Genomic DNA, 12,604 nt, shown 5'->3' on the forward strand with positions numbered 1-12,604 from the left:
CGGTCTGTACGGGGACACCGCAGCTCAGAGTGTAACTGTTCTCCGAGTCTGAAACAGAAAAACACTCTATGTTAGGATCTTGTCTCATATTTAAAGCTACACTGCGTCACTTGTTTTTCTGTGATTGAACAGATGTTTGGGGCGACAGCAGCTCAGTTGGTCGAGCGTTTGTCCACTGACCCACAGGTTGGCGGTGAACATTTGTGACCATTTACCATTTCCTATGCTAGAGACATATGTTTAATGCCATACTGTGGAACATTGCAGGCACCAGAAAGGTTACACAGTGCACCTTTAACACAAACAGAAACTCTCACACACAAATGAAGTCCTAGTCTCTTCGCTGTGGCATTTCAACGTAGAAAGCAGCAGGTTTGACTTGACGTGTCTCTGGAGCTGTGACCTTTGACCCCTGTGGATCGTTCTGTTATAACTGTGACATTTTAAAATCACAAAACTGACCCAAAACGACTTCATAAAAGAAAGAAGAGCGACGACTTCTGCGTTAGAAAACTGTGGCGTCCATTTGAGCTGACGTGGACATAAACAGTAAATGAAGTACTTTTATTGGGGTAAAAACAGTGTAACAAGCTACAAATGAAAATCTGATAACAAAACAAACTTTTTCAGTTCAGTGCAGTTATTTTTCTGTGTATGTGGCCCTGTCGCTGCTCTGGCGGCGCGACACACTTGGAGCACATCCCACAGCCTCGGGAAGCGCTGAGGTCCGGGCGGGAGGAGCTGTAAAGCAGCTGGAGTGTCACGTCACCTTCACCTCGAGTCTTTCCTGGTCGACCTGGAGCCGGTCGTGGTGCAGCACCTCAGAGGAAGTGCACCTGGAGGGTTTGGCGACACCCGGGGAGAGAGGTCCCTCTAGGGCAGGGGAGGGCAATTATTTTTTCCATGGGGCCACATGAGAAACAGAAAATATTGTGGAGGCCAAAATGTTTAACTCAATTCTACAGAATATTAATTGTAAAAAAAAAAGCAGTAAAGATCATTGTTTAGGTGAGCTGCTCAGACTGGGTTTAAGTTCTGAAGAAGCGATGAAAAAGTGAGACTGCAGAACAAAAAATGTCTTTAAAAACACCTAAGCACAAAAGCAATGCAGCTCTAGTCCAGGTATGACGTACAATTATAAAATATTTTTATTTTGTAATTCTAAATGATCTTAAACGGGGCGGTCAGAGTCGACTAAAGGGTCGTATGTGGCCCAGATCTGCTCGAGGGGATCCTCCTGCACACAGCGGCCAAATCCCCCAACCTGTTTACCTCTGAACAGTTTCACTTCCTCTTCAAACTTCTTTTCAACTTTCCCTCACGGTTCTTGTCGACTGTCGGCCTCATGTCGGTGTTTAGCCTTAGACTGAGTTTACCACCGAAAAGAATAACGTAAAAAGTGACTTTCCATATAGAGTAAATAAGTAAATTAAGAGATTACTTTTTAAAGAAGTAACAAGAAAACACGACTTTTTTAAAGTAACTCCCCCAACACTGGCCGTAAACGTCATGACAACAAAATGCCGCAGGATGTGAACTCCTCCTGATGCACGTTATACTAGAACAGAGAGTTTGTTTTAACATTTGAACCAAAACAACGAGACGCTGCCATCGCCCAATCCTACGAGTATCACCCATGAAGAACATCACACTGGACCATACGTCACAGTGTACGTCACATTGTACGTCACATTGTACGTCACATTGTGTACATGTCACATTGTGTATGTCACAGTGTGTACGTCACATTGTGTACGTCACATTGTACGTCACAGTACGTCACATTGTACGTCACATTGTGTATGTCACAGTGTGTACGTCACATTGTGTACGACACATTGTACGTCACATTGTACGTCACAGTGCACGTCACATGTCACATTGTACGTCACAGTGTGCACATCACATTGTGTATGTCACAGTGTGTACGTCACATTGTGTACGTCACATTGTACGTCACATTGTACGTCACATTGTACGTCACATTGTCACAGTGTCACATTGTACGTCACATTGTACGTCACATTGTACGTCACAGTGTGCACGTCACATTGTACGTCACATTGTACGTCACACGTCACATTGTACGTCACAGTGTGCACGTCACATTGTACGTCACAGTGCACGTCACATTGTACGTCACATTGTACGTCACAGTGCACGTCACATTGTACGTCACATTGTACGTCACATTGTACGTCACAGTGTGCACGTCACATTGTACGTCACATTGTACGTCACATGTGTCACGTCACATTGTACGTCACATTGTACGTCACATTGTACGTCACATTGTACGTCACAGTGCACGTCACATTGTACGTCACATTGTACGTCACATTGTACGTCACATTGTACGTCACATTGTACGTCACACGTCACATTGTACGTCACATTGTACGTCACAGTGCACGTCACATTGCACGTCACAGTGGACATGTACGGGGGAGCTGAAAAAGATCAATAAAATGTCACTGTGAAAATAAGTGATTAGAAGATTCCTGAAACATGAATCACTCCAAATAAAACTTCAGGTGGTCAGTGAGAAGAAACTAGAACATGACTAAAACTGTGAAAAGTGGATTTTCAGAGCAGTTCCACTTTAACGATGATGGAGCGCTGTTATAACAAGGAGGAGAACTCATAAAAGCAGATTTTGCATAATATGTCTCCCTTAAATCACGTTTATTTTCTTAACGGCGTTTTGACGAATGGGGAATGCTGAGGTGTGGATGGACAGAGGGATGTTTGAGAAGTCTCTTATTTTCACTGACAGATCCCGTGTTTCCTTTGGCCGCGCGTCGAGCCCGCATCTCCGACGCCGGCCAACGCTTCCCGGCCTCCTCCTCCGCAGCACGGGGCCCGGAGGAGCAGACATCACCCGAAGATTGAGAAATAAAACCCCCAGTGAAAGACAGACGCATTCTTGTCTCGCTTCTGCACCAAGATACACAGAGCGGCGCGTCCCGGTGGCAGTGAGGGGTGCAGAGGACAGCGCGGAAAGGCATCTGACTCAATAAACGCACGGCCACAGGAATGCACCGGGAGGCTTCAGGCGCAGATTAAGACACTTTCGAAACGACGGAGAAACAAATCTGTCAGCTGGAGGCGAAGTGGAGTTTTTCTCACACGGAAACGGCCAACGCAAACGCACCAGAGCGACCGCGGGGAGGAGGGGAGGGGGGATCCACGTTTCACTTAAATGAGGTTAAAGGGTCTGAACCTGATTTTAAAGGGACTGAACCTGATTTTAAAGGGGCTGAACCTGATTTTAACGTTTCTGTACCTGATTTTAAAAGTTTCTGTACGTGATTTTAAAGAGCCTGAACCTGATTTTAGAGTGTCCGAACCTGATTTTTAAGGGTACGAAACTGATCTTTAAGGGTCTCAACCTGATTTTAAAAGGTCTGAATCTGATTTTAAAGGTTCTGAACCTGATTTTAAAGTTTCTGTACCTGATTTTAAAGGGTCTGAACCTGATTTTAAAGGTTCTGACTCTGATTTTAAAGTTTCTGTACCTGATTTTAAAGGTTCTGAATCTGATTTTAAAGTTTCTGTACCTGATTTTAAAGGTTCTGAATCTGATTTTAAAGGTTCTGAATCTGATTTTAAAGAATCTGTACCTGATTTTAAAGGGTCCGAACCTGATTTTAAAGGTTTTGTACCTGATTTTAATGTTTGTGTATTTTAAAAGTTTTTGTTCGTGATTTTAAAGAGCCTGTACCTGATTTTAGAGTGTCCAACCCTGATTTTAAAGTGTCCAAACCTAATTTTTAAGGGTACAAAACTGATCTTTAAGGGTGTGAACCTGATTTTAAAAGGTCTGAATCTGATTTTAAAGTTTCTGTACCTGATTTTATAGAGTCTGAACCTGAATTTAAAGGGTCCGAACTTGATTTAAAAGGGTCTGTACCTGATTCTACAAGATTGTGTACCACGCCACACACGCCAAAAGTATTTGAGGGAAAACATAAATATTATTTTAAAATCCAAACTCTCCCCTCCTTCTTTTTGTCTGAACAGTTTAAATAAATAAACCTTTGTATTTAATTACACTTAAATTATCATTAATGTGAAAGTATTTTGTGTATTTATTCATACTGTACACACAATACTGCAAATTAAGTCTGTGCAGTTAATTAAATTTTGATCACGTTTTCAATTTGTGTGTCAAACGATCTCCAAACTCAGATAATCCAGTTGAAACAATTTAAGTTTAAAAAAGTTTACAATTTATTTTGGGATTTTTTTATATATATAAATAAGGCTCAAAAGTCAAATATTTTTCACATACAAATATTTCTTCATTATAGTTTAAAGTCAAATTTTGGGAGCTTTGTCTGTTAAACTTTTGTCTGGACAAAACAGAAACTTGGAAGTGTTTTTTTGTTGTTGTTGTTGTTCTCAGTTTCACACTCTGGAGAGTTAAAGTGTTTTGCATTTTCTGGGCAGAACGACAGAAACTTTTACACAAAAATAAATAAAACTGAGTGGAGAAGAGTGTGACGGAGGAAAGACGCCACCAGGGGGCAGCAGACGCCACCGAGAGCAGAGCTGAGGCTGAGTCAAGTAACAACAGAATTATCATCAGGACTGAACCAGGACTAAACCAGGTCTAATCCAGGACTGAACCAGCACTAAACGAAGACTAAACCAGCACTGAACCAGGACTGAACCAGGACTGAACCAGGACTAAACCAGGACTAAACCAAAACTAAACCAGGACTAAAATAGGACTAAACCTTTAGTTTTGAGTCTGAGGAATTACAAAGACCTGAGCCAGAAACCAGGTCAACAAATCTGCACCTGCCAGTTACAGCAAATACACCTGACACTCTCACCTGTCTCACCTGTCGCACCTGTCTGAGCTCAGGTCAAACTGGAGGGACTGTAAATTGTGCTGATGTCACGTGAACTCGACTGATGTTGTAAACTTTCCCAGGGCTGTGATGCTAACAGGAGGCACTGCTCTGTCTGCAGCTCTGAACATTCCACCATAGACACACATGTAGCGCACCACCAGTGTGACGTCACGGCAAACAATCAGCTGTTTGTCACCTTCTTTTTCTTGTAACTTTACCTGCTGTTGTGTTTGTGTTGTGTGTGTGTGTGTGTGTGTGTGTGTGTGTGTGTGTGTGTGTGTGTGTGTGTGTGTGTGTGTGTGTGTGTGTGTGTGTGTGTGTGTGTGTGTGTGTGTGTGTGTGTGTGTGTGTGTGTTACCTGCGAGGAACAGAGCGTTCGAGGGGCAGGAGAGTGAACAGACTTCAGCTCCTCCGTTCTTGGAGCAGGAGAGTTGAGCTCGAGGAGCAGGTTTACCGTTGGGCAAACACTTTACCGCCTCTGAGACAAAAACACACACAAACGATACACTTTACACACACACAAACGATACACTTTACACACACACAAACGATACACTTTACACACACACAAACGATACACTTTACACACACACAAACGATACACTTTACACACACACAAACGATACACTTTACACACACACAAACGATACACTTTACACACACACAAACGATACACTTTACACACACACAAACGATACACTTTACACACACACAAACGATACACTTTACACACACACAAACGATACACTTTACACACACACAAACGACACACTTTACACACACACAAATGATACACTTTACACTTTACCACCTCTGAGACAAACACACACACAAGTTATTGCCAACAGCTACAAACACGACACAGATACACACACACACACACACACACACACACATATGTTACTGTGAACAGTTTCTACCACGACACACTCCAGCAGGTCCATAAGACCTGAACACTGGACCCCAGGGCCCAGGGCCACATTTCACTCTGTGCATTTGACCCTAAAGACTGAAAGACTAAAACATAAAGATCTGGACTCAGACGAGTTTCTGCTGCAAACAGCAGCTCCACATCTGGATTTATGAACAAACACAGAGTCCCTCATGAACTGTCATGTGTTTATATCAGTTTGTCAAAGTCTGATCCTGTCAGATCTCAGAGGTTCAGCAGGTCTGGTCCTGGTCTGGGTCTGGTCTGGGTCTGGTCTGGTCTGGTCTGGTCTGGTCTGGGTCTGGTCTGGTCTGGTCTGGTCTGGTCTGGTCTGGTCTGGTCTGGTCTGGTCTGGTCTGGTCTGGTCTGGTCTGGGTCTGGTCTGGTCTGGTCTGGGTCTGGTCTGGTCTGGTCTGGGTCTGGTCTGGGTCTGGGTCTGGTCTGGGTCTGGGTCTGGTCTGGTCTGGGTCTGGTCTGGTCTGGTCTGGTCTGGGTCTGGTCTGGACTTGGATGGAGACACTGGGAACATCAGGAGCCACAGGAGGCACCAGATGCAAAAACTGTTGTTGTGTCCTTAGGCAAGACACTTCACCCACACTGCCCAGTATGAAAGTGGTGTGTGTGATGGTGGTGGGAGGGGCCGATGGTGCAGATTGGCAGCCTCGCGTCCGTCAGTCTGCCCCAGGGCAGCTGTGGCTACAGTAGTATCTTACCTCCACTGAGTGAATGAAAATAATGAACTGTAAAGCTCCTTGTGCGTCTTGTTCCAGTGCAGTTTGTGTATTTGGAGTATATATATATTTGGAGTATATATATTTGGAGTATATAAAGTACTTTACTGATGCAGTCCTTCTTGTTCCAGTGCAGTTTGTGTATTTGAGTGTATTTGAGTATATATATTTGGAGTATATAAAGTACTTTACCGATGCAGTCCTTCTTGTTCCAGTGCAGTTTGTGTATTTGGAGTATATATATATTTTGAAGTATATATATTTGGAGTATATAAAGTACTTTACCGATGCAGTCCTTCTTGTTCCAGTGCAGTTTGTGTATTTGGAGTATATATATATTTGGAGTATATATATTTTGGAGTATATAAAGTACTTTACCGATGCAGTCCTTCTTGTTCCAGTGCAGTTTGTGTATTTGGAGTATATATATATATTTGGAGTATATATATTTGGAGTATATAAAGTACTTTACCGATGCAGTCCTTCTTGTTCCAGTGCAGTTTGTGTATTTGGAGTATATATATATTTGGAGTATATAAAGTACTTTACCGATGCAGTCCTTCTTGTTCCAGTGCAGTTTGTGTATTTGAAGTATATATATATTTGGAGTATATAAAGTACTTTACCGATGCAGTCCTTCTTGTTCCAGTGCAGTTTGTGTATTTGGAGTATATATATATTTGGAGTATATAAAGTACTTTACCGATGCAGTCCTTCTTGTTCCAGTGCAGTTTGTGTATTTGGAGTATATATATATTTATATATATTTGGAGTATATAAAGTACTTTACCGATGCAGTCCTTCTTGTTCCAGTGCAGTTTGTGTATTTGGAGTATATATATTTGGAGTATATAAAGTACTTTACCGATGCAGTCCTTCTTGTTCCAGTGCAGTTTGTGTATTTGAAGTATATATATTTGGAGTATATAAAGTACTTTACCGATGCAGTCCTTCTTGTTCCAGTGCAGTTTGTGTATTTGGAGTATATATATATTTGGAGTATATATATATTTGGAGTATATAAAGTACTTTACCGATGCAGTCCTTCTTGTTCCAGTGCAGTTTGTGTATTTGGAGTATAGTATATATATATTTGGAGTATATAAAGTACTTTACCGATGCAGTCCTTCTTGTTCCAGTGCAGTTTGTGTATTTGGAGTATATATATATTTGGAGTATATATATTTGGAGTATATATATTTGAGTATATAAAGTACTTTACCGATGCAGTCCTTCTTGTTCCAGTGCAGTTTGTGTATTTGGAGTATATATATATTTGGAGTATATATATTTGGAGTATATAAAGTACTTTACCGATGCAGTCCTTCTTGTTCCAGTGCAGTTTGTGTATTTGGAGTATATATATATATTTGGAGTATATAAAGTACTTTACCGATGCAGTCCTTCTTGTTCCAGTGCAGTTTGTGTATTTGGAGTATAGTATATATATATATTTGGAGTATATAAAGTACTTTACCGATGCAGTCCTTCTTGTTCCAGTGCAGTTTGTGTATTTTGGAGATATATATATATATATTTGGAGTATATAAAGTACTTTACCGATGCAGTCCTTCTTGTTCCAGTGCAGTTTGTGTATTTGTATATTATATATTTGGAGTATATATATTTGGAGTATATAAAGTACTTTACCGATGCAGTCCTTCTTGTTCCAGTGCAGTTTGTGTATTTGGAGTATATATATTTGGAGTATATAAAGTACTTTACCGATGCAGTCCTTCTTGTTCCAGTGCAGTTTGTGTATTTGGAGTATATATATATTTGGAGTATATATATTTGGAGTATATAAAGTACTTTACCGATGCAGTCCTTCTTGTTCCAGTGCAGTTTGTGTATTTGGAGTATATATATTTGGAGTATATAAAGTACTTTACCGATGCAGTCCTTCTTGTTCCAGTGCAGTTTGTGTATTTGGAGTATATATATATTTGGAGTATATATATTTGGAGTATATAAAGTACTTTACCGATGCAGTCCTTCTTGTTCCAGTGCAGTTTGTGTATTTGGAGTATATATATTTGGAAGTATATATATTTGGAGTATATAAAGTACTTTACCGATGCAGTCCTTCTTGTTCCAGTGCAGTTTGTGTATTTGAAGTATATATATATATTTGGAGTATATAAAGTACTTTACCGATGCAGTCCTTCTTGTTCCAGTGCAGTTTGTGTATTTGAAGTATATATATTTGGAGTATATAAAGTACTTTACCGATGCAGTCCTTCTTGTTCCAGTGCAGTTTGTGTATTTGGAGTATATATATATTTGAGTATATAAAGTACTTTACCGATGCAGTCCTTCTTGTTCCAGTGCAGTTTGTGTATTTGGAATATATATATTTGGAGTATATATATTTGGAGTATATAAAGTACTTTACCGATGCAGTCCTTCTTGTTCCAGTGCAGTTTGTGTATTTGGAGTATATATATTTGGAGTATATATATTTGAGTATATAAAGTACTTTACCGATGCAGTCCTTCTTGTTCCAGTGCAGTTTGTGTATTTGGAGTATATATATATATTTGGAGTATATATATTTGGAGTATATAAAGTACTTTACCGATGCAGTCCTTCTTGTTCCAGTGCAGTTTGTGTTGGAGTATATATATATTTTGAGAAATATATATATTTATATATATTTGAGTATATAAAGTACTTTACCGATGCAGTCCTTCTTGTTCCAGTGCAGTTTGTGTATTTGGAGTATATATATATATTTGAGTATATAATTATATAAAGTACTTTACGATGCAGTCCTTCTCTGTTTCCAGTGCAGTTTGTGTATTTTGGAGTATATATATATATATTTGGAGTATATAAAGTACTTTACCGATGCAGTCCTTCTTGTTCCAGTGCAGTTTGTGTATTTGGAGTATTATATATATATTTATATATATTTGAGTATATAAAGTACTTTACCGATGCAGTCCTTCTTGTTCCAGTGCAGTTTGTGTATTTGAGTTGGAGTATATATATTTGGAGTATATAAAGTACTTTACCGATGCAGTCCTTCTTGTTCCAGTGCAGTTTGTGTATTTGGAGTATATATATTTGGAGTATATAAAGTACTTTACCGATGCAGTCCTTCTTGTTCCAGTGCAGTTTGTGTATTTGGAGTATATATATATTTGGAGTATATAAAGTACTTTACCGATGCAGTCCTTCTTGTTCCAGTGCAGTTTGTGTATTTGGAGTATATATATATTTGGAGTATATATATTTGGAGTATATAAAGTACTTTACCGATGCAGTCCTTCTTGTTCCAGTGCAGTTTGTGTATTTGGAGTATATATATATTTGGAGTATATAAAGTACTTTACCGATGCAGTCCTTCTTGTTCCAGTGCAGTTTGTGTATTTGGAGTATATATATTTGGAGTATATAAAGTACTTTACCGATGCAGTCCTTCTTGTTCCAGTGCAGTTTGTGTATTTGGAGTATATATATATTTGGAGTATATAAAGTACTTTACCGATGCAGTCCTTCTTGTTCCAGTGCAGTTTGTGTGCCGGGGGACACACACACTCGTAGCTGCCTGCTGTGTTCACACAACCAAACTCACAGCTCCCGTTGTTGATGCTGCACTCGTCGATATCTGACGCACAAACAAAACACACAAACATTACTCTTGTACTCATGATACTTTACAGGCACATCGGGGGGGTACTGCATGCATGTCTATGGGAGGAATATTCAGCAGACACATTTTCATTTTCCTGTGATCAGAGTGAGTTCTCCGTCCTGTTTCAGAGGATTTAACTACATGAAAAGTGAAAGTACAAATGTGTCTTCTGAATTTGAGCAGCGAAGAACAAACAGAAACATTTTCACATGTTCAAACTAACGACTCCAGAATTTTTTTTTTTTTTTACTCTTTTTTTAGACAAAATCCTGTGATTTTCCACATTAAATGGTGGAACTTTCTTTTCTGTTCTAATGTGTCTTTATATGTCTGTAAAACAGGACTAAACCAGGACTAAACCAGGACTAAACCAGGACTAAACCAGGACTAAACCAGGACTAAACCAGAACTAAACCAGGACTAAACCAGGACTAAACCAGGGACTAAACCAGGACTAAACCAGGTCTAAACCAGGACTAAAACAGGACTAAACCAGGTCTAAACCAGGTCTAAAGCAGGTCTAAACCAGGTCTAAAACAGGACTAAACCAGAACTAAACCAGGACTAAACCAGGACTAAACCAGGACTAAACCAGGACTAAACCAGGACTAAACCAGGACTAAACCAGGTCAAAACCAGGACTAAAACCAGGTCTAAACCAGGTTTTAACAGGATTTAACAGGATATTTTTAATTTGGTTCAGTAAAGTTTGGGCTTTTCATTTTCTTTTCGCAGACAAACTTCTTACGTTACGATATCCGAGTCTTTGTTTCTCTACAGCAAATCAAGTAATCCAAAGTAATCAGATTACATTACTCACTTTAAGTAATTTAATGGATTATGTTACAAACTACATTTTGTGACATGTAATCTGTAATCTGTAGGGGATTACATTTTAAAAGTAAAGTGTGTGTTGAGTGTGTGTGTGTGTTTCTTTCAGACAGAGCAGTGCTTCCTGTTAGCGTCTCAGTGGTTAAAGTTGTGGTGTTTTGTGTCTTGTTAAACTGGTTAAACCTTTGTTTTTCATCGATCGTTTCTTTTGTTTTCGCTTCGTCTCATTCGTCTTTATCGACTCGACTCCAGAGACTAAAGATCTGATCTACACTCCTCCTTCTCTCTCTCCTCCTCTCTCTCTCCTTTCATTCACTCTCTCCTCTCTCTCTCTCTCTCTCTCTCTCTCTCCTTTCTCTCTCTCTCTCTCTCTTCTCCTCTCTCTCTCTCCTCTCTCCTTCTCTCTCTCTCTCCTCTTCTCTCTCCTCCTTCTCTCTCTCCTCTCTCTCTTCCTCTCTCTCTCCTTCTCTCTCTCTCCTTCTCTCTCTCCTCTCTTCTCTCCTCTCTCTCTCCTCCTCTCTCTCTCTCCTTCTCTCTCTCTCTCTCTCTCTCCTCTCTCTCTCTCTCTCTCTCTCTTCTCTCTCTCTCTCCTCCCTCTCTCTCTCTCCTCTCTCTCCTCTCTCTCTCTCTCCTCCTCTCTCTCTCTTCCTCTTCTCTCTCTCTCTCCTCTTCTCTCTCTCCTCCTCTCTCTCTCTCTCTCTCCTCCTCCTCTCTCCTCCTTCTCTCTCCTTCCTCTCTCCTCTTCCTCTCCTCCCTTCTCTCTCTCCTCTCTTCTCCTCTCTCTCCTCCTTCTCTCTCCTTTCGTCAGGCTTTCTGCTCCTCTCTCTCTCTCCTCTCTTTCTTTCACTTTCTCTCTCTTTCTCTCTCTCTCCTTTCTTTCTCTCTCTCCTTTCTTTCATTCTCTCTCTCCTTTTTTTCCTCTCTCTCTTCTTTCTTCTCTCTCTCTCCTTTCTTTCACTCTCTCTCCTTTCTTTTCTCTCTCTTCTTTCTTTCACTCTCTCTCCTTTCACTCTCTCTCTCTCCTTTCTTTCACTCTCTCTCCTTTCTTTCTCTCTCTTCTTTTTCTCTCTCTCCTTTCTTTCACTCTCTCTCTCTCTCTCTCCTTTCTTTCACTCTCTCTCTTTTCTTTCTCTCTCTCTCTCTCTCTCTCTCCTCTCTTTCTCTCTCTCTCTTTCCTCTTCCCCTTCTCTTACTCCCTTCATTCTCTTTCTCTCTCCCTCTTTTTCTTTCTCTTTCCTTTCCTCAAATCCTCTCTCATATTTTTCTCTCCTCCTCCCCTCTCTCTCTCCATCCTTCTCTCATTTTCTCTCCTCTCTTACTCATCCACTCCTCCTTCCTGTCTCCTCTCGCTCTCTTTCTCATCCTCCACCCCTTCTATTCTTCTTTACCTCCTCTCATCCTCTTTCTGCTGCCTCGTTTTCTCTCTTTCCCTCTTTCTTCCTCTTTGTGTCTCTCTCTATCCTGCGTTCCCTCGCTCTCTTCTCCCCTCCTTCATTTTCCTTCCCTCTTCTCTCGCTTCTCAATTCCTCCTTCTCTCCTCCCACTCCTCTTTTCTCTCTCCTTCCCTCCTTTCTCTCTCACCTCTCCTCTCTCTCTTCCTCTCTCTCTC

The 12,604-nt window shown here is 40.6% G+C and overlaps 1 protein-coding gene across 1 annotated transcript in view; it reads right to left on the reverse strand.

The window, feature by feature from the left end:
* Positions 1-12,604, reverse strand: part of LOC110173713 (signal peptide, CUB and EGF-like domain-containing protein 1) — a gene marked incomplete at its 5' end in the record, with an annotated part of 198,737 nt that overhangs the window by 27,044 nt on the left and 159,089 nt on the right. Inside the window, 3 exons of the mRNA XM_055160027.1 lie at positions 1-48; positions 5,221-5,340; positions 10,015-10,137. Of these exons, the coding sequence (XP_055016002.1) occupies positions 1-48; positions 5,221-5,340; positions 10,015-10,137 (291 nt within the window). The remainder of the gene's footprint in view (positions 49-5,220; positions 5,341-10,014; positions 10,138-12,604) is intronic.

The sequence above is a fragment of the Boleophthalmus pectinirostris genome, unplaced genomic scaffold, assembly GCF_026225935.1.
Source record: "Boleophthalmus pectinirostris isolate CB_2022bp ecotype Guang Dong unplaced genomic scaffold, ASM2622593v1 HiC_scaffold_2826, whole genome shotgun sequence".
Taxonomy (NCBI): Eukaryota; Metazoa; Chordata; class Actinopteri; order Gobiiformes; family Gobiidae; genus Boleophthalmus; species Boleophthalmus pectinirostris.